General features: G+C 35.8%; 1 protein-coding gene across 1 annotated transcript in view; it reads left to right on the top strand.

The window, feature by feature from the left end:
* LOC131941429 (protein VAC14 homolog) overlaps positions 1–11910 on the top strand; it is a 35972-nt gene extending 24062 nt beyond the window's left edge. Inside the window, exons 14-17 of the mRNA XM_059300672.1 lie at positions 2491–2609; positions 3708–3787; positions 7820–7979; positions 9589–11910. Coding sequence (XP_059156655.1) covers positions 2491–2609; positions 3708–3787; positions 7820–7979; positions 9589–9739 — 510 coding nt within the window. The 3' untranslated portion in view covers positions 9740–11910. The remainder of the gene's footprint in view (positions 1–2490; positions 2610–3707; positions 3788–7819; positions 7980–9588) is intronic.
* The last annotated feature ends 9049 nt before the right edge of the window (positions 11911–20959 follow it).

Genomic DNA, 20959 nt, shown 5'->3' with positions numbered 1-20959 from the left:
ACAAACACACAATGAAACGGGCACTAGCAATATGTGTATACAGGACATAAATGGAAAGTGTCTAACTGAAGGACAGGGAATCATAACAAGGTGGATTCAGTATTCCTCTGTTATACAACCATCAAACCTCAAGAGACAACAAGATAATCACATAGACAGCCATAGGATCTCCAAAGAAGGGAAAATCGGCAGGAGTGGACAACAGAGAAACCATGTCACATGTGCTGCTAAATATCTGCAAGAAAATCTGGCAAACAGGAGAGTGGCCCAACCTGTGGACCTAATCTTTTATTAGATAGGCAACTCTGCCAAAACTACTGTACCATCTGTCTAATAAGTCACACAAGCAAGATCCTGCTGATAATTCTCTACAAACGTCACAAGCTGAAAAGATATAGCTGAAGAACAGGCAGGCTATAGACAGGGATGCAGCACAACTGAGCAATTCTTTCATCTTAGGTAGTTTGTGAAAATACTTCCAATGCCAACAACAACTTTACCACGTCTTCATAGACTTTAAGGAGGCATTCGTCAAAGTATGACACAAATACAATATCAGCACAAATACCATAGAAATTATTTAAAATGTATTCAAGAGAATAACCAGCGCTGTAATTTTCTACAAAACTGTAGGCAAATGGTTTAGTACAAAGACAGACATCAGGCAAGGCTGCTTGCTCTCTCCCTTTTCAATATCTACTTAGAAAGGATCATGACCGAAGCCTTGGAAGACCATGTCCGCTTAGTCAGCATCAACGGATCGTTTACTACCAACCTAGGCTTGACTGATGACACAGATGCCTTAGTCAGCATCAACGGATCGTTTACTACCAACCTAGGCTTGACTGATGACACAGATGCCTTAGTCAGCATCAAAGGATGGATTACTACCAACCTAGGCTTGACTGATGACAGATGCCTTAGTCAGCATCAACGGATGGATTACTACCAACCTAGGCTTGACTGATGACACGGATGCCTTACTACCAACCTAGGCTTGACTGATGACACAGATGCCTTAGTCAGCATCAACGGATGGATTACTACCAACCTAGGCTTGACTGATGACACGGATGCCTTACTACCAACCTAGGCTTGACTGATGACACGGATGCCTTTGTCAGCATCAACAGATGGATTACTACCAACCTAGGCTTGACTGATGACACGGATGCCTTACTACCAACCTAGGCTTGACTGATGACACAGATGCCTTAGTCAGCATCAACGGATGGATTACTACCAACCTAGGCTTGACTGATGACACGGATGCCTTAGTCAGCATCAACGGATGGATTACTACCAACCTAGGCTTGACTGATGACACGGATGCCTTACTACCAACCTAGGCTTGACTGATGACACGGATGCCTTAGTCAGCATCAATGGATGGATTACTACCAACCTAGGCTTGACTGATGACACGGATGCCTTAGTCAGCATCAACGGATGGATTACTACCAACCTAGGCTTGACTGATGACACGGATGCCTTACTACCAACCTAGGCTTGACTGATGACATGGATGCCTTAGTCAGCATCAATGGATGGATTACTACCAACCTAGGCTTGACTGATGACACAGATGCCATAACATGCTGTGAAGATGAGTTGATAGAATTAGTAAATCATTTGGTGCCCAACTATCAGATGAGGGAACAAAGCAATAAACACTTGCAAGATGTGCCCAAACAACAATAGCATTCAGAAAATTAAAAAGCATTTGGTGCAATAAAAATACTTTTATTAGCACTAAAGCTGTCACTGGTCACGTCTGCCTACCTTTATGGATGCGAGGCATGGACGCCCAACCCAGAGCTTTTAAGTGAAAAATCCAGGCCCTGGAAATACAATGTCACTTAACTAATAAAGAAGCCTGTAAAAGGACTACTAATGCGTTTGATACCTTTGGGAGAAGAAACCAAGAATGCTGAGATGTATGGGCATGTCCCACGAACCAACGACCTTTCCAAAATACTAATGCCTGCCGCTGTGCCAGGAGGGATGAAAAGTCAAAAACGTCACTGGATGGAAGACATCCAAGACTGGACTGGCTTCATCTTTCAGAACTACTCACAGCAGCAGAGGACCCAGACCAATGCCAGAAAATTATAAGAAAATCATCTGTGATGCCCCACGTAACCTAATAAAGGTTAAGGGATGATTGATTAATTGATTGATACACAAAATTATATACACAAACACACACAATGTAAAAGGCAGTGGCAATATGCATTTGTTTATAAACAAAACTACACACTACCACTCCCAATGAAAAAGGCAGTAATTTGCTTTTCTGTATACATTAAAACACACAATGAAAGAGGCACTAGCAAGATCCTTTTGTATATAGTTACAATACATTTCTGACTGATAAAAATTACCATTGGTTTGTTAAAAAAAACCATTGCATTTTTTTCTATCAATTAAAGAAAAAACTTTCCATCTGATATCTTTCTCATTTGACTTGTTTCCCCACTACATCCAAAGGAAAGCTGTAGCTTGTTCTGCTGTCTGTACAAATGCTGGTCTCATAGCCCTGTATCCCTGATGTCATTGTGTTATCTCACACAAAACTACACGCAGGCCTATAAGCTCATGCAAATTTTGTATCCTTTAACCCTGTGTAGATGCTATCAAAAAATATGTTCAATTTCTCAGCATTTGCAACATAAATTAAATACATGTTGTGTTAAATATCTTACTTCTTTCTCTTTTTTTTCTAGCTTTTGCTTTGAATTATTTGTTTATTTCATGTTTTCAAAATTAGTTTTTTGTGAATGTCGCTGTTGACCATTGGTCTCATTCAACATTTGTTTTGTCAATGTGATTGTTAGCCATTGATTTCATTCAACATTTGTTTTGTCAATGTGATTGTTAGCCATTGATTTCATTCAACATTTGTTTTGTCAATGTGATTGTTAGCCATTGGTCTCATTCAACATTTGTTTTGTCAATGTGATTGTTAGCCATTGGTTTCATTCAACATTTGTTTTGTCAATGTGATTGTTAGCCATTGGTTTCATTCAACATTTTTTTTGTCAATGTGATTTTTAGCCATTGGTTTCATTCAACATTTGTTTTGTCAATGTGATTGTTAGCCATTGATTTCATAGAACATTCCGCTCTTAGTACTGCATATTTTCTAGTAACCCAAGTAGCTAACAAAAGAATATACAATTACAAGTCATGATTTTGTTTTTAATTTAATTAGTTTTAATTTTTAAAATGTCTTAAAACCAGCAAGCCTACATTTTTGCTTGTAAATCAATTTTTTTCAAAAAGATTAATTAAAAGTTTACTTACCATAAGTTCAAACAAAGTTTACTTACCATAAGTTCAGAACAAAGTTTACTTACCATAAGTCCAAACAAAGTTTACTTACCATAAGTTCAAAAGTTTACTTACCATAAGTTCAAACAAAGTTTACTTACCATAAGTTCAAACAAAGTTTACTTACCATAAGTTCAAAAGTTTACTTACCATAAGTTCAAACAAAGTTTACTTACCATAAGTTCAAACAAAGTTTACTTACCATAAGTTCAAAAGTTTACTTACCATAAGTTCAAACAAAGTTTACTTACCATAAGTTCAAACAAAGTTTACTTACCATAAGTTCAAACAAAGTTTACTTACCATAAGTTCAGAACAAAGTTTACTTACCATAAGTTCAAACAAAGTTTACTTACCTTGACACAATTTCAAAGTGGAGATCTTGAGGTGACTGTGGATTTTCTAAAAGAAATTGATAAATTGGTGCAGCTAATAGAGTCACCAATTTTTGCCTGTAAGTATTTTACAAAGTGAGGGCAGCTAAATATAATTGTTTCAAATTGGGCTTCAGGTCTGTCGATTTTACCCTAGGGTAATTAGCCTATCTCGAGAATACCTGTTCTATGCAGTGGCGTCGCTAGGTTGGGTGTCACACAATGCGGCACCTCATGGTGTCACCCCTCTTTTTACATGTAAATGTTGAAGTTGGTGTCATACCCCCCCCCCGTAAAATCATTTAAGTGTTCATATGTAATACTTTATAATGTTTATCTATTATTTGGTTGTTAATACAGCTGGGTGTAGCATTGTTTTCTCTATAGTTTGAATGTTTACTTAATGGTGTCACCCCCACCCCCCTTGTCACGTTCGTCATTATGTACTTAAAACAATCTTTTAACTCTAATTAATCATTCATTGAACTAGCAAAAACATATTTCTTCCATATACCTTCTATATTTTTTTGTTTTGGTGTCACCCCCTAAATGGTGTCACCCGGTGCGGTCCGCATTCCCCCCCCCCCCCCCCCCCCCCCGCCTCGCGACGCCTCTGGTTCTACGTCTTACTGGTAAAGTGGAAATAACCCAGCTTTCTATTTCTAAAGAAATAAATCCATTTCATAGTTTGCCAAGGAACTATGTAGATTGCCAAGCAGTTGGACTGGGAAAGTGTATCGTAAATTTATAAATGATATAAATGATAAGCTAACCTGGACCAAAAATTAGGATCAGGGTTAGTAAAACCATTGGTTAAAATACATGTTTTATTTACAATAGAGTTACATGACTAAAAACCATTGCGCGCCTAGCTACCGAACGTGATGTCGCAGCCATTGAACGTGATGGCGCAGCTATTGAACGTGATGACGCGTGTGGTGTGGTTGGATAAAAATGCCTACTAATTCGGTCCAAATTTTAATTAATTCAAAAAAAAATTTGTGACCGAACGAAAGGATATTTTTGAAAACTTTCTTCGGCAATATTGGTTTAAATTATGGCAGGAATCGATTGGTACATGTTTCAAGTCGCTAAGTGGTCTGGTTGCCGAGATATGGGCCAACAACTGCATTTGTTCGAGTTTTTTTGGCTTTTCCTGGAAATCCATGAAAGAAACCCGCAATGTTTTTGGCCTATGTTCATCCTCGTAACTTGCTTAACATAATTGCTTTTGGAACTAGTCCTCGATATTGCTTCGTTGAGGAGGAGATACGACTTAAAGCTGCGGACACACATCCATTCACACATCCAGAAATGACGGGTTAATAAACGTAATTCTCCAGAATGGAAATTGCGCTAAAAAGTATTGAGTAGATTTTATGACTCGCCTACACGTATACAATCTTGATGTACTAAAAATGACCAATGTTTACAAGTTTGTATATTTATTTATTTATTTTTAGTTTTTTTATATATTTTTTACAAACTAGAGATCAGTAAATCTGCAATATGTGTAGAATTCTAAAATACGAACTAATGTTGGAAAAAAATTCTATTGAAAGTGAATGTATAATTATAAAGCAACCTTTGTAGACGTTAATACCAGAGGCGTAGCGACCCTTCCCGGGGACAAACTTTCGATTTGCAACCTCCCCCCTCTCGAACTTTTCATTTGCACCCCCCCCCTCAAACTTTCAATTTGGCCCCCCCCCCTCCTCAGGTCGGCGCCCGGGGACATATGTTCCCCCCCCCCCCCCCTCGCGACGCCTCTGGTTAATACGATAAAGAAACATATTCAAAAGGGGAAAAACGCATTTAATTATGCAAATGCAGATTTATGACTAAAGTTTTCAACGAGATAGAGCTTCTAGAGAATTATATTTTCTTTAGGAACTCACACTGATCCCGAGGCTGATGAATGGATTGTAGGAAAAAAGTCACAGGAAAAAAAGTCACAAATATATATTTGCATGGAATGTGTTAATATTTTATATTCAGAGAGTGCAAAATTAACTTAGGATTAATTAAATTTTATGTTATGTGTGTAGGTTGTATACGCATGGTAATGTTTATAATTCATCTAAAAATATTTAGTTGTAAGTATGTAGATTGTAATTATGTAAAACATAATATTAATAGCATTTAATAGAATTTTCCAACGTCCTCGGTTTTCATCGTGTTTTTTTTTTAAATACCAACATTAAATTACCGTGAAATGGTAAGTTCTTCTGATTTGCTGCCCTCAACTCATCGCAAAAATAGTTATGCTTAGTTTAACCACCTTTACTGTCAACATTTATCACGCTCATTACATAACAAAGCATGGGATCAAAACAGAAAGCCGACACGGTTCAAAGGCTGTCATTGACACAAAACGTCAACAAAACACAATATGTTCGGACAAGGCCGACTGGGGAGAGGCCGACCGGAGAATAGTCTATGGCAAAACAAATGCTAAACACAATGATGTGCCTACATTTCTTATATAATTAGCTTTACTGCCGCTATTTAACTAAATACGCAACAAAAGTTGAGATTAAAGTGTAAATTATCTTAGAGTATTTTACTTAGTTATAAACCATAATGCTTTTAACGTCTATAAATAATATATGCTATCAAAAATATAACCCACAACACTAAAAAAAAAAATTACAATTTGCAACAAATAGGCCTAAATCAAAATATTTCTGAAAAGATTTTTGTGACTTTATTTCTGTGACTTTATTTCTGTGACTTTATTTCTGTGACTTTTTTTTCCGATAAAATTTTTCAATTGTGACTTTTTTCTGTGACTTTTTTTCCTAGCAAAAACTGTGACTTTTTTTTCTGTTTTTTTTTTTCCTGTGACTTTTTTCCGATCACCGATGAATGTACTGGCCACCAAGAAATCACTTAAAAAAGAGCAAAATTAGTTTCAATAAAACAATAAAATACCCGTAAATAGAAGTGTTTTTAATTGAAGTATTTAAACTGAATAAATCAGTTTGGGCATTTAATATGGTGTTGTGTTGAAAAAAATAAAAAAAATTTACTCTCTCGTATATTCGAAGTATAGAGAAAGTCTTGTAATCGTGCAAAAAAAAATCGAGATTTTTACAACTCTCGACGTTTTACACCTCTCTGAGTCGGAAAAACATAGTTTTGCAATCTTGTCTGTGTGTGTGTCTGTAAACACGATAACTTGAGTACCGTTACAACTAGGTTGATGAAATTTCACATTTAAGTATTTTATCAAAATCGTAGATCCGTATCAACTTTTGAGCGATTTCCGAAAACCGGAAGTCGTACTTTTTCTACTTTGAAATTTTCATAAGCCTATAACTTGAGTACTATTTTCAGATAGATAAATGAAATTTCACATGTAAGTAAAATATCTAATCCTCTCTCCCTTCTATCAAATTTTGAGTAATTTCCGTTGACCGGAAGTAGTAATTTACGCTATTTCCGATTTCTCAAAAAAACGCATGTAAATTTATCAAGTACTAATAATATTCCGCACTATTATGCACATTTTGTTTTGCCGTTCGCTTGGTGCGCAATTCTTTTTTTCTACGAGATTCTATTCTATTTTTAAAAGTTTAAGTTTAAGTAATTAAAATCATGTCTATATTCCGAGTTGCCATCCTACGTAGTGTTATATAAGAATATTCTAGAAAGTTTAGGGGAGATCACTCCCGGTTTATTTAGTTTTTACTTTTCATAATAGTATGCGAATATTATACTTCATGATGTAGTAAATTAACACAAAGACAACCTGACTTCCACTGCAAGCATCTACATAGCTCCTTATGACCTTCCTTCCCCCTCCCCCGCCACAGAGAGACTGAGTGGGAATTCTGTCAAAGAAGAGGGATTAGTTTGGGGTTAAAAGATGGTATATAATTATAAAGGTTGGGGTAGTCGTAGTGGATTACTGGTAGGTTGTTTTTTTTTTTTTTTTTGTTGATGTTGTTGTTGTTTTCTTAAATTCATCGACAGATTGTTTTCCAACGGAAAACTGGGTCGTCTAACTGTATCCAAAGACAGGAAAGTTCTTTTCTTCATTCTTAATAGGAATAAAAGACATTAACAGTGTTAATATGTACATTTTTTTACTACATATTTTAAATCAGATTTAAGACTGCAGCTTTTGGAAGCTGATAGTAATCCTGAGCTGATCAAGAGCTTGTATGGTCTACTGATGATTCTACCACAATCTGAAGCTTTTAAATTATTACGTTACAGACTTGAGTGCATTCCACAGATCAACCTAACACTGGCATTAGACACGCAGTAAGTTTTTTTTTATAGCTTTTTACACTAGGGTGACGTCTAACATTTTAAACTTAATTATCGCTTAAGACTTAAGATGATTTAAACAATTAAAAACTAGATCTAAATTTATTTACCTTTAATTTGATACCAATTTTAATTAGAAAATGATTGTTTAATAAATGCGTTCGTTTTTAAATCGCTGCTTAGTTAAGGCTCTACTCTATATCTTTCTAATTGTAATGCATTGTTCCCCGTTTTTTTTTAACGTGTTGTTATGACTAACTTCAGTTTTTCAAAAAAATTTGTCACATTCACAAACGTTGAAAAAGAAAAAAAGTCAGTTTTTGCTAGGAAAAAAGTCTCAAAGAAAAAATTTTATCAGAAAAAAAACCACAGAGAAAAGTCTTTTAAATTATATAAAAGAAGGATTTTACTTTAATGGTTGAGAATTGTAGAAAGTTTTGGTTGTGGGTTTTTTTTTATGTAGCATATTTAGAAACGCGGTGTCAAACGGTCCCAGAGTGTTTTTGAGAGCTGATATCTCAAGAACTCGCCATTCTAAGATAGTGGGTACTAAATTTGTTTATATCTCAAGTAGTAAAAAGTTATGACGTTTTTAAAAAGTTGGTTTTTAACTTTTTTCAACACCCTAAAAGGTGCCTTATTTGAGAGGTTATATCTGTTAAAGTATATGTCAAACTCAATCTTTTGAACTCAACACAAAGACACTTACTCAAAAATAAGTACATCATTTAAATTAATTGCATTGAAATTGGCTTTTCTCAATTTTTTATAAAATTTAAAAGTGAAGTAAAAAAAACACACATTTTGTACATTTTTAAAAAATCACCAAAAAAAATGTCTAATGAAAGAGCATACTTACTATGTAGATCTACATCAAAATGTAGGGGAACAACGCTTCTTTGAATTCAAGCAACATGTATGCCTATGATATGTACGTTTAAAACACTAGTTTAATCAGAAGAGAGCAGGGGTTCACAATCTGTCAAAATGCTTCTTTTAAAAATTAAAATTATCACACCTACAGTAGATCTAGCTGTATCGAAATACAGAATAACTTTTGTTCTTAACAGGTAAGCAGACTTTGTGTCTGTAACTTATTTTTATGCGATCCAACGGCGCCTGTGACAGTGCTAGGGTTCCATAAAGGAAATATTTTTTGTTGAAATAATTATTAGTCTCTAGAATCAGTAGTGCATTTAAAAGTAGGAACATTTATTTAGACTACCTCAGTGGGTGTACATATGTACATAACTATGTATTTATACACAGCTGGTTCCACTATTATTGCGAAATGGTAGAACTATGTTTACACCAAAATACACTTGATTATTAAATACAACTACGTAGGCTAAATAGATAACCATGCTAGTCTTGAATTCTCACCTTTAGTATCTTAACAGTCGTTTTTCACAACTATAACATAAAAATATGTAATCAATTATCACGGTCAACAGAATTGAGAGGACTTAGCAAGGTTTTTTACGTAGATATATTCTTTTTAAAGGGCTTTAATAAGAGTTTATCTCCATGCTAACTTTCCTAATCTATTACTGGACTTTTTTTAAACACTAGTTTTGACCATTTTCAACATTATTCTTTTCAGTAAAAAAAAGCACGGAGATGAGCGCCATCTGGTGAAGCAAATAAATTTTGATGAACTTTTGCATCACTTCCTTTTAGTACAAACTAAACATAGGGAATACAAGAGGAGTCAAGTTGTATACAAAATATCTAATGTCAAAAACCTGCGGTAGTTACCCCCACTAGGTTAGGGCTCAACAACTCGTTCGTGCAGCAAAACACGTAACGTTGGAGACAAAATTCCAATTGACATTTAGTATTTCAATTGATATCAGTGACATACGTCAGTACGTAAGGAGGTGATGAATGTGGAAACATAGACCCCCGTTATAATTTTCTCTGAGATCCCATTATTTGTGAGACCATTATTTGTGCCATTCAACTAATTCCAAACTGTGAGTGGAGACAACTGCGGCTTGCGACCTTAGCAGCAGAGCCACACTTTGAAAGAAGAAAAGAACACGTTAAAATGGCTAAAACTGCAAATAAATATGTAAAACATATAAACAGCAAAATATTATTTTATAACAAACATCTAATATCTTTATGCATGTGTTAAGTATCAATTTAAAAAAGTATGTGGCACAATGTCTTGTTGAATATTTGAATGCAAGGGTAAATCTAATATACATTACCGAGTTGAGTTATCCTTCCAGTGGCGGAACTACAAAAAATTTTTTTTTTTGGGCCCCTACCTATATATATATATATGTTACGGTCAAAGCCCGAAGTGCGGCCAAAGCGCGGATTGGCCGGCCAATCCGCGCACTGGCCGGGATGTACTGGCCAAAGTCCGAAGCGCTTAAACTTGACAGCGTATTTTGTACATTGGCCGGCCAATGCGCACACTGGCCGGGATGTCCTGGCCAATGTTCTATCTAGACTAAGTTGTTCATTATTCTGGGTGCGTTTTCATTGAGAGTAACGTATTGTTTAGCTCTTGTTTGTATAGCATTCTATATGCACGGCGACATGGATCAAAAGGGCCGTCAGACCATGAGACAGACATAGCAGATGGCTGTCAAAACAAAAAAAAATGTAAATTCATGTTAGTTTCCATATATGGGCTCTCGATAAAATAGTTACTGAGGAAGATCTTGAGAACATTGAACAAGAAATGGAGGTTGCCATAAATGCAACGACATCCTCAGCTAACACATCTACTGCCGTGGCGGAACGCCCAGACCAGTTGCGTGACGATAATGTGGCCAACAGATTCTATATAATTTGTGAAAAACATTGTAGTGCAGCTCATTCTTTTGGATCCTGTGGCAACGATGTCCATGCTATGTGTGGAATACCCAATGAAGCAGACGAAGGGTACGGAGGGAACATTACCTGCAGATTGTGTCACAACAAACAAGACATCATGGAACACAGATCAGCAGCTCATACTGGCTTGCAAACTCAAGGTGCTAAGATGCTTAAAACATCAAATACAAAATTTAAAGATGGTGAAGTGGGTGACAGATGTTGACAGAGGTCACGGTGATCCCCGAAGCGTGATTGCAGTTGTCATGAGCGTCGAGGGCGGTTTCTACAAATTAGGAACGGAACATGGTGTTCTAAAACAACTGTATGCTAGAAGTGAGTTTTCAATTCTTCACGAAAAACTGCCTTATTGTCGTCAGTTGGCACTGAGGAAAAATCACTACGAACCATCGCATCTTCACAATCATTGACTGGGGGTAAAGGCTACACTCGCTGCAATTGCACAACTAATTGCACAACAAATCGCTGCAAGTGTAAAAATAACAAGCTGCTATGTAATTCTAAATGCCATAAAAGTTCAACTTGTTGTAACAAGTGATAATATTGATTGATTGAGACTATAGTACAATAAAAAATTTGAATGTTTCTGTCATTTACTTTAATTAATAATCAATAAAGACTTAATTTCATGATCCTTATGGCATTAAAAAAAAAATCTGCTCATGATCTTCTAATTCGGACTTTGGACTAAATCAAGCAAAGTTTCGGACTTTGACCGACCTATGGGAGGCGATAGGTCATGGTTGTAGGGATTGTGTGATGGGGAGTGTACAGTAGGTCATGGGTGTAGGGATTGTGTGATGGGGAGTGTACAGTAGGTCATTGGTGTAGGGATTGTGTGATGGGGAGTGGACAGTAGGTCGGTCATGGGTGTAGGGATTGTGTGATGGGGAGTGTACAGTAGGTCATTGGTGTAGGGATTGTGTGATGGGGAGTGGACAGTAGGTCATGGGTGTAGGGATTGTGTGATGGGGAGTGCTTGCTTCCAATCTGGCACATTTAACCTGTGCAACTCTGGTATATACAGTTTAAAATTGTCAGTGGAGTATACAAATAACAATATTTGGTGTAACATGTATTGTGCTGTTTATTTTTGTTCACTTCTAAAGTTGAGTAAGACAATTACATTTTTGTGAGAAACCCTGATCATGTGATTTCAAATGGTGCCTGCAGTTGGCAAACCAATGAAATCTGAATCTATGAAATTTCTCTTATTCAAATAATTCCAATGAAATCATACACAATATCAGAGGTAATAAAGTTGACAAAAACTAAAAAAAAAAAAAAAAAAAAAAAAACATTCCATATACAATGCACACAGTCATTTATTAATTAACAATAGTATTACAACTTTGGCAAAGGAATCGTGGGCAAAATAAACGTAGAAAAATCAAAAGTAATGGGGATAGTCGGATAGGTAAATGGAAAGGTAAAGATAACTATAACATAATCACAATAACAGACAAAATCAGAATTTATGGAATAACCTGTACCAGCGATTCCACAAAAGATGACCAAGAAATTAGGACCATACTTAACAATAAAATAAATCTGGAAAAATACCAATACTGCAATACAACCATCTTTGCCATAGCTGCATTAGTAAACAGATATATCATCCAAAAATAATTTTCGTAGCGACAAACTCTACAATACCCACCTCGTTTATTAAACAAACAAACAAGTAGGCATTACATTAGAGAGTTCATTTTCAAAAATACGATTAGAAACAGCCACAAAACCTTATTACAAATTAAATGTAGGTATAGGACTACATGACATTCATACTAAAAATAAACACCTTCCGATTAAAACATCTGGATAGAATAAGAATAGAACCACATTATCATCCATTAGCACAATATTGCATATGGTTAAACATAAAGAGCATTCTAAAATTAAACATCACAACACTACACTATAGGGGAAATGACATATGCAGCTTTTATAAAGAAACGCCACCAACATTCCAAGGAAACAAAAGCATTATTGGGGAAGACACACAAAAAATATTCGACATCCTAGTCAAACAACCAGAGACACCCTTATATACGAGAATTTGTTGGGCCAGGGAACACAATATAATAGATATTAAAGATACATTTAGAAACCTACATAATAAACGCATTACACCAAAAGAAAGGGAAGTAGCATATAGACTGATTTTTAATACAACACTAGTTTCACGAAATACTAAGTCGAATCAAAATGTTAAAATAACATGTCAAACGTGTAGACAAAATATACAGGAAACTGAGAAACACATTTATTTAGATTGTATATTAGTATGAAAGCAAAGCAAACACTTGTGAAAATATTTAAAAAAAAACACCAATCAAACAGCACAACAAATAAAGCAATCACACTGAACTTAATTAACACGACTAGACAAAGATCAGAAGACGAACACAGACTAATAGCAACGGCTATATGGGAATATATGAATAAGATCAGGCTTTATTTTTAAAAATACTCTGACATCGAGTTAAAAGAAATATTTCAAGCAAAGCTAAGACATAGACTAGGAACTCTCACCTAACTAAAAACAAGTTAATAAAAAGTCTAGTGACAATTTAAGCGCAATTTCCTTATGTTATCCATAACAATTTTAAATCGAGATAAATCATATATTCAGCAAATAAATAATGCTACACAAGTAGTTTTAATAATTCAAAACAAAATAGAAAAAAATATTTATTAACGAGATTTAAAAAATTTGCGGACGTTTGGGGGGTAATAGAAAATATCAACGGAAATAGTTTTATTTTAACGAGTAGGCCTACGCGATGCTCAGTTAAAAATATCATCCTAGGCCTACACGGTGCTCAGTTTAAATAATTTTTTAAAAAAATTTGTGACCGAACGAAAGGATATTTTTGAAAACTTTCTTCGCCAATATTGGTTTAAATTATGGCAGGAATCGATTGGTAAATGTTTCAAGTCGCTAAGTGGCCTGGTTGCCGAGATATGGAGCAAAAACTGCATTTGATCGAGGTTTTTTTTTTGGCTTTTCCGGGAAATTCAGGAAGGAATTCCGGGAATTTTTTTGGCCTATGTTCATCCTCGGAACTTGCTTAACATATTTGCTTTGGAACTAGTCCTCGATATTGCTTCGTTGAGGAGGAGATACGACTTAAAGGCTGCGGACACACATCCATCTAGAAATGACGAGTTAATAATCGCAATCCAAGTATGGAAATTGCGCTAAAAAATTACATTAAAAAATGAACGAATTAAGTATTAATTAATTTAAGGACGGTCTCAAGCCAAACATCACTCGATCAGCCCTCGAGAAAATTATCGTTAGATCAGTCTTATTTGTCTCAATTCCCCCCACCCAAACGGACTGGCGGATAAATCAAGGGCGGCGTTCGCTCATCGCCAGGGGTCAATTTTGTGTCAAGGAAAATTTTGGAATGATAGATCAGTATGAGTATTACAGACCCTTTTCCCGCGTTCGTTTGTGTTTCTGCCAGGGTGGCTAAAATGTAAACTTTTGACTTCGCAGCTGAGGATGGAGCACAGTAAACTAGTAAAAAGAAAACGAGATGCACACGTTATCTTAGCATAGTTTTAATGCCATTTTATTTTCTCCATTTAATTACTATATATAAACAATCGATGTTCATGTCTTTGAAGCTGTGTAAAAGTACCAAATAAATTATTATTACTATTTTAAATGTTTAAAATAAATAAATTAACTTTTTAAAAAAAGCATTCCACATAACATCCAATCACCAGTTAATCACTCAAGTTTTTCAATATACTTATGAAAAACCTAAGCAAAGCTAGGCGGTATGCCTAGTTAAAAATAAAGGCATTTATTTTTTAAAGAGTATAAATGATATATAAACGTTTTTAAAGCATGATTTTAAGACTTATATCTCGCCCGAAATGAGTTAGAGCAAATGTGTGTGTAGTTTTTGTCACATGATATACTTTGCTATGAAATAGGTTAAATTTCTGAATTTGGAAATGATTCAAATAATTAATTTAAAATTTAGTAAGACAGTCTACTGATATATATATATATATATATATATATATATATATATATATATATATATATATATATACGTAAAAAATTGAACCCCCCCCCATGAGAAGATCCTTGCTACGCCACTGATAGTGCGGATTATTATTAGTACTTTATAAATTTATATACGTTATGAGAAATCGGAAATAGCTTAAATTACTACTTCCGATCATCGGAAATTACTCAAAATTTGATAGAAGGAAGAGAATCTTTTACTTAGGCCACTATATGTGACATTTCGTTTATCTTTCTGAAACAGTACTAAAGTTACCCAGTCAGCACAGTGTGTTAAACCGAGATTGAGCCAAGATTAACCCAAAATCTTTATCTTTGCGAAACACCGGACAAGCTTACGCCATGATACAGCTAAGATTTGTACGTGCTTGCATCCCTTGATACTTTGAAATTTAACCGTTTTTACCATGGCTGATAAATTACAATGATTTATGTATTCACTGCAGAAATTTTAGTTAAATTGTAATATATTGAGTTTTGTGAAGTCAAGGGAACTCACACTTCTTGTATTAGTCTTATAATGTTTGAGTGATGTCCCTTGCATGTCATGTGTTTCCTGTTTCCGATAGAGAATAAAACGTGGTGTGCATAGAACATGGCTTCCTCGTCTGTAGTGTTATCTATCTAAGTACAAATCTACTACATTTGGCGACGAGGATAAATCATCCACTAAAAAGAGCACATGCTTACTTAAGAAGAAGTTTGCTAGAGCATATTGGCTACGTAGGATAATGGCGCTGTATGGCCAGATAAAAGAATTTAATTCGAATGAAGAAATCATTCATGATTATCTAGATAGGTTACGCTTTTACCTTGAAGATAACGACGTGACGATAGAAGCCAAAAAGAGAGCTGTTTAGTTAACAGTCATAGGGCCTCAACAATTTAGGCTATTAAAGGACTTATGCGCACCAGCTAGTCCAGCTACCAAGAGCTTTAACGAGCTGAGCAAACTGCTAACAGACCACCATGCGCCCGAACCACCCAAGGTCCTGTGTAGAGCCAGATTTGACGGTAGGACTCGTCAACCAAACGAATCAATATCAGAATATGTTGCTGCTTTACGTCATCTAAGTGAATTCTGTGAATTCGGGGACACGCTGTCTGACAGACTATGTGAAAAGTTTGTGACAGGTGTAAAGAAAGTTGCTTCTCGAGTCAGATCTAACATTGGAAAAAGCAATACAACTTGCAACTTCATTCCAGCAGTCATCCGAGGCGGCCAGATCTCTAGCGCCTTCAGGGATCCATGCAGTAGACAGCAGGTCAGCCAACAAACACCAACCCCATCAGAGCAGTTCAACTTATGCTAAACAGCCTGCAAGTTCAAATCCTAGATCTAAATCTAGTAATAATTATCAAACATGTCGTCGATGCAACGGTCCCCATGCATCTCATCGATGCAAGTTCAAGTCAGCAACTTGCTATAAGTGCAGTAAGCAAGGTCACATTGCCAAGGCCTGCTTTGCAAAGTCTTCGTCTGTTGCTAGATCTAGCCAGTCAAGACAGTACCGCAACCAAAGGCAGCACTATGTTAACTGTCACCAAGACAGCCTAACCCAACCAATGAACCACTCTACCAGTGAAAATGCTCAAACTGATCCGCAGCCGGAGTTCAACCTGTTCTCTGTGAAATCAACAAGTCATGCTCCCATCAACGTACTAGTTTATATCAACGGTAAGAGCATCATCTTCCAACTTGACACGGGAGCATCTCTAACCGTCTTCACAAAGAAGGTCCTTGACGCTGTCACAGGAGGATCAGTGCCTCTACAACCATGTCACAAGTGCCTAACAACATACACAGGTGACAATGTTCCGGTGATAGGAGAGTGTATGGTTCATGTAAGCTATAATGGTCAAAGTGTTAAGCTTCCTCTTCTTGTGGTTGAAGGAAATGGACCACCATTACTAGGTAGGAACTGGTTAGTTGATCTTAAGTTAGACTGGGGGAGTATATTTTCAGTGAACAAAGAAAGAGAATCTAGTTTCACTTCAATAGATAAAGTTGTATCTGAAAATGAAAGTGTTTTTGGTAGTTCAGGGTTACTAAATGATAGGACAGTGAAGATAAGCATTAAAGACACAAATCCAAGATACTGCAAAGCTAGAGTTCCACCTTATTCAATGAGGGATAAAATTGAAGATAAGCTAAGTAGATTGGAATCTAATGGCATCATAAAGAAGGTAGACTATTCCGATTGGGCAACGCCCATTGTGCCAGTGTTAAAGAAGAATGGTTCTGTAAGAATTCGTGGAGACTATAAAGCTACACTGAATAAGCAAATAGAGCTAAATAGGCACCCTATTCCTAACATTGAGGAAATTGCTTTGAATTTGGCAGGAGGAGACAAATTCACTGAATTAGACTTTAGTCATGCTTACACTCAACTAGAACTGCATCCAGATTCAAAAGTTTATACGATAATAAACACACATAAGGGACTCTACCAATATGAAAGACTATGTTTTGGTATATCATCTAGCCCTGGAATTTTCCAAGCTGTCATGGACAGTATTTTTCAGGACATTCCAAATGTTTGTGTTTACTTTGACAATGTATACATAACTGGTAAGAATGACGCTGAACATCTTAAAACACTTTATAAAGTCTTGAAAATAGTTGGTGAAAAGGGTTTAAAGATAAACAAAGATAAATGTCAATTCATGCTGACAGATATTAGTTTTCTTGGTTATATTTTGAGCAGGCAAGGTCTCAGACCTCAACCTAAGAAAACAAAAGCCATTAAAGAAGCACCCAAACCTGAAAATACCCAACAGCTAAGAGCTTTTTTGGGCTTGATAAATTACTATGCGAAGTTCATAGGGAATCTGTCTGATAAACTATCACCACTGTACAAGCTGCTGCAGAAAATGCAACTTGGCACTGGGGTAAACAACAAGATGCTGCTTTTAATGCAGCAAAAGAAGCTTTGTCTTCTGACACTTTGCTAACTCACTATGACCCAGGGAAAAGACTTATCTTAACATGTGATGCTTTACCAGACGGTGTAGGAGCAGTTTTATCCCACATAGATGAAAAGTGTGACAGACCCATTGCTTTTGCCAGTAGATCTTTGAACCAGGCTGAGAAAAATTATTCTCAGTTAGATAGGGAAGGCTTAGGCATCATTTTTGGTATTAAGAAATTTCACAAGTTTCTGTTTGGTAGGGAGTTCACCATCTTTACAGATCATAAGCCATTGCTGGGTTTGTTTGGGGAAAACAAACCCCTGCCTGAGCATGCCTCACCGAGGGTTCAAAGGTGGGCTATCACACTAGCCGCATACAATTATGAATTGAAATACAAACCTGGATCTGAGAATAGTGCAGATAGTCTTGGTCGTTTACCTTTAAAAAACCAAAGCCTTAGTTATGTACCAGAAGATGTATTTTTTCTTTTCACTATCATGGAAAACTCCAATATAAATGTGAATGATGTTAAGAGAGAAACACAAAAAGATGAGTGCTTGATAAAAGTATATGAGTACTGTAAGAATGGTTGGCCTGAAGAGTCAGTGAATGATGATTTAAGGCCATATAAAATAAGAAAAATAGAAGATGGATGTGTGCTATGGAGGTCAAGGGTTATTATCCCCAAAATGTTACAAAAAGAAGTTTTAAGAACTTTACATGATACTCATCTTGGTTCTTCCAAAATTAAGAGTCTTGCACGATCGTGGTTCTGGTGGCCACATATGGATGCTGATATTGAAAAATATGTAAAGCTTTGTTCAAGCTGTGCACAACATTCAAATCAACCAGCTACAGCACCTTTGCAAAACTGGGATTGTCCAATCGAACCATGGAAACTTATCCATATAGACTTTGCAGGACCCTTCATGAACAAAATGTTCTTAATTGTTATTGATTCACATTCTAAGTGGTTAGAAGTTAAAATCATGAACACAATCACTGCAAGTGATACCATTATTGAACTTAAGGAAATATTTTCAACTCATGGATTACTTGATCAAATTGTTTCAGATAATGGGCCTAGTTTCACTGCTCATGAGTTTAAACTGTTTTGTGTAGCAAATGGTATTGAGCATATAACCACATCACCCTATCACCCTGCTGGGAATGGTTTAGCTGAAAGAGCGGTAGGCATATTCAAAACCGCTATGGTAAAAATGAGTACCGGTAACAAATTTTCTCTCAGGGAAAGAGTAAGCAGGTTCTTAGCCAAATACCGCACACCTCCTCATATAACAACAGGTGTTGCACCATGCGAATTGCTGTGTGGTAGGAAAATTAAAACTCACCTTGACCTACTACATCCAACTGTTCAAAGGTCTGTTTCCCAACATCAACATACACAAAAAGTAAATCATGACAAAACATCCATTGAGAGAGAATTTGGGGTTAACGATAATGTGTATCTGAGAAATTATGGGAGAGGGGAAAAATGGATGCCAGGTCAAATTGTTCAATGTACAGGACCTGTGTCTTATAAAGTAAGAACAAATAATGGACTTATTGTCCGTAGACATGCAGACCAGTTAAAAATAACTTGTGCAGATAATAAGTGCGAATCTATCAATCCCACCAGATCTGACCGGTTCACACCAACTCAGTTTGTTCCACAACCAAGGTCTGTTGATATGAGTGAACCAAGTAGTCTAGAGTCAGAAAATTAATTATTTAGATCCTGGACTTCCTGAGCGAGAGAGTCCAGATGGTCAGAATCTTGAGTCACCAAATCAAAAGCCACTGAGAATGTCAAACAGGACAATCAAATTCCCAGATAAGTTAGACCTTTGATTTTAAAGGTTAAGAGGACTTGACATCATTGTTTTGTATTTTAATTATGTTTGTAGCATATTTTGCATTTGTTTGTAAGGATTTAATCTACCAAATGATTCAAATCATATAATGTTTTGTATTGACTTTTCAAGTGTTGTTAATTGAAAGATACTATCATTCACGCTCTTGAGAGCTATGTTATTATTTACTAAGGGTAAAGGGATGTAATATATTGAGCTTTGTGAAGTCAAGGGAACTCACTCTTCTTGTATTAGTCTTATAATGTTTGAGTGATGTCCCTTGCATGTCATGTGTTTCCTGTTTCCGATAGAGAATAAAACGTGGTGTGCATAGAACATGGCTTCCTCGTCTGTAGTGTTATCTATCTAAGTACAAATCTACTACATAAATATGCTTGTTAAACTTAATATATGTTAACTAAAATAAGTTATCTTTTAATATCATGCTCTAGTTGCCTGTGTTAAACTTTTGTTAAACTTTTAAAAATTTAGTGCGCTACCAGTCCCTCTTGTCCATTGTCCCTTTGTTTACATTCCTTCCTATTGTTCGCAAACCAGCATCCCGGTCCTTCGACATCTTTCTTAACAAGAGACTTTGTATCCAGTCACAGTAAAACAGGCAGGCCCACTGCAGCCATTTTTGTTCGATAGTGAGAAGTAGTATAACTTTATTATACAGAATCTGGAAAACTCGTATATCTTTGTTGGAAACTTAACTTTAGACCTAGTATATAGTATATAATACTATACAGATCTATGTCACTAAATAAAACTTTTATTAAAAGGTAGTTTATTTGAGCATTTAGGGTAATGAGCCTAGATTAGATTCTAGATCTAGACTCTAATGACTCTATATTCTGTTTATTTTGGCATTAGGGTATAATTTTACAATAATCTAAATGATACTTTTAGGATCTAGACCTATGTTTTCAAAGAAAGAACTATCTAAAATCTAAACTAAATTAAATCTAAATTTCTGATTGTCTAATCTAATCTTAATATCTTAAGTGACGTGCACAAGAGGAATGAATATCAGCAGATAACATGAAAATTATTGAAGAGAGAAAAAGAAAGAAGGCAACATTCAACAACAGCCGCACACGGGCTACGAAATTAAAAGCACTGGAAGAATACACCGAAACGAACAAAAATGTCAAGAAACACATAAGGAAAGACAAATGGAATTATTTGGAACTGCTGGCAAGAGAAGCGGAAGAAGTGACTTAAGCAGTAAGCTACGTGAAGTTTCTGATAGTGACAGACTCAGAAATGTTAAATTTAGGCTAATTATTTTAATTATTATG

The sequence above is a fragment of the Physella acuta genome, unplaced genomic scaffold (genome assembly GCF_028476545.2).
Source record: "Physella acuta isolate Inbredline_101_S28 unplaced genomic scaffold, ASM2847654v3 ptg000362l, whole genome shotgun sequence".
Taxonomy (NCBI): Eukaryota; Metazoa; Mollusca; class Gastropoda; family Physidae; genus Physella; species Physella acuta.
Note: the sequence above shows the minus strand (reverse complement) of the source record. Positions and strands in the feature narration are given on the sequence as shown.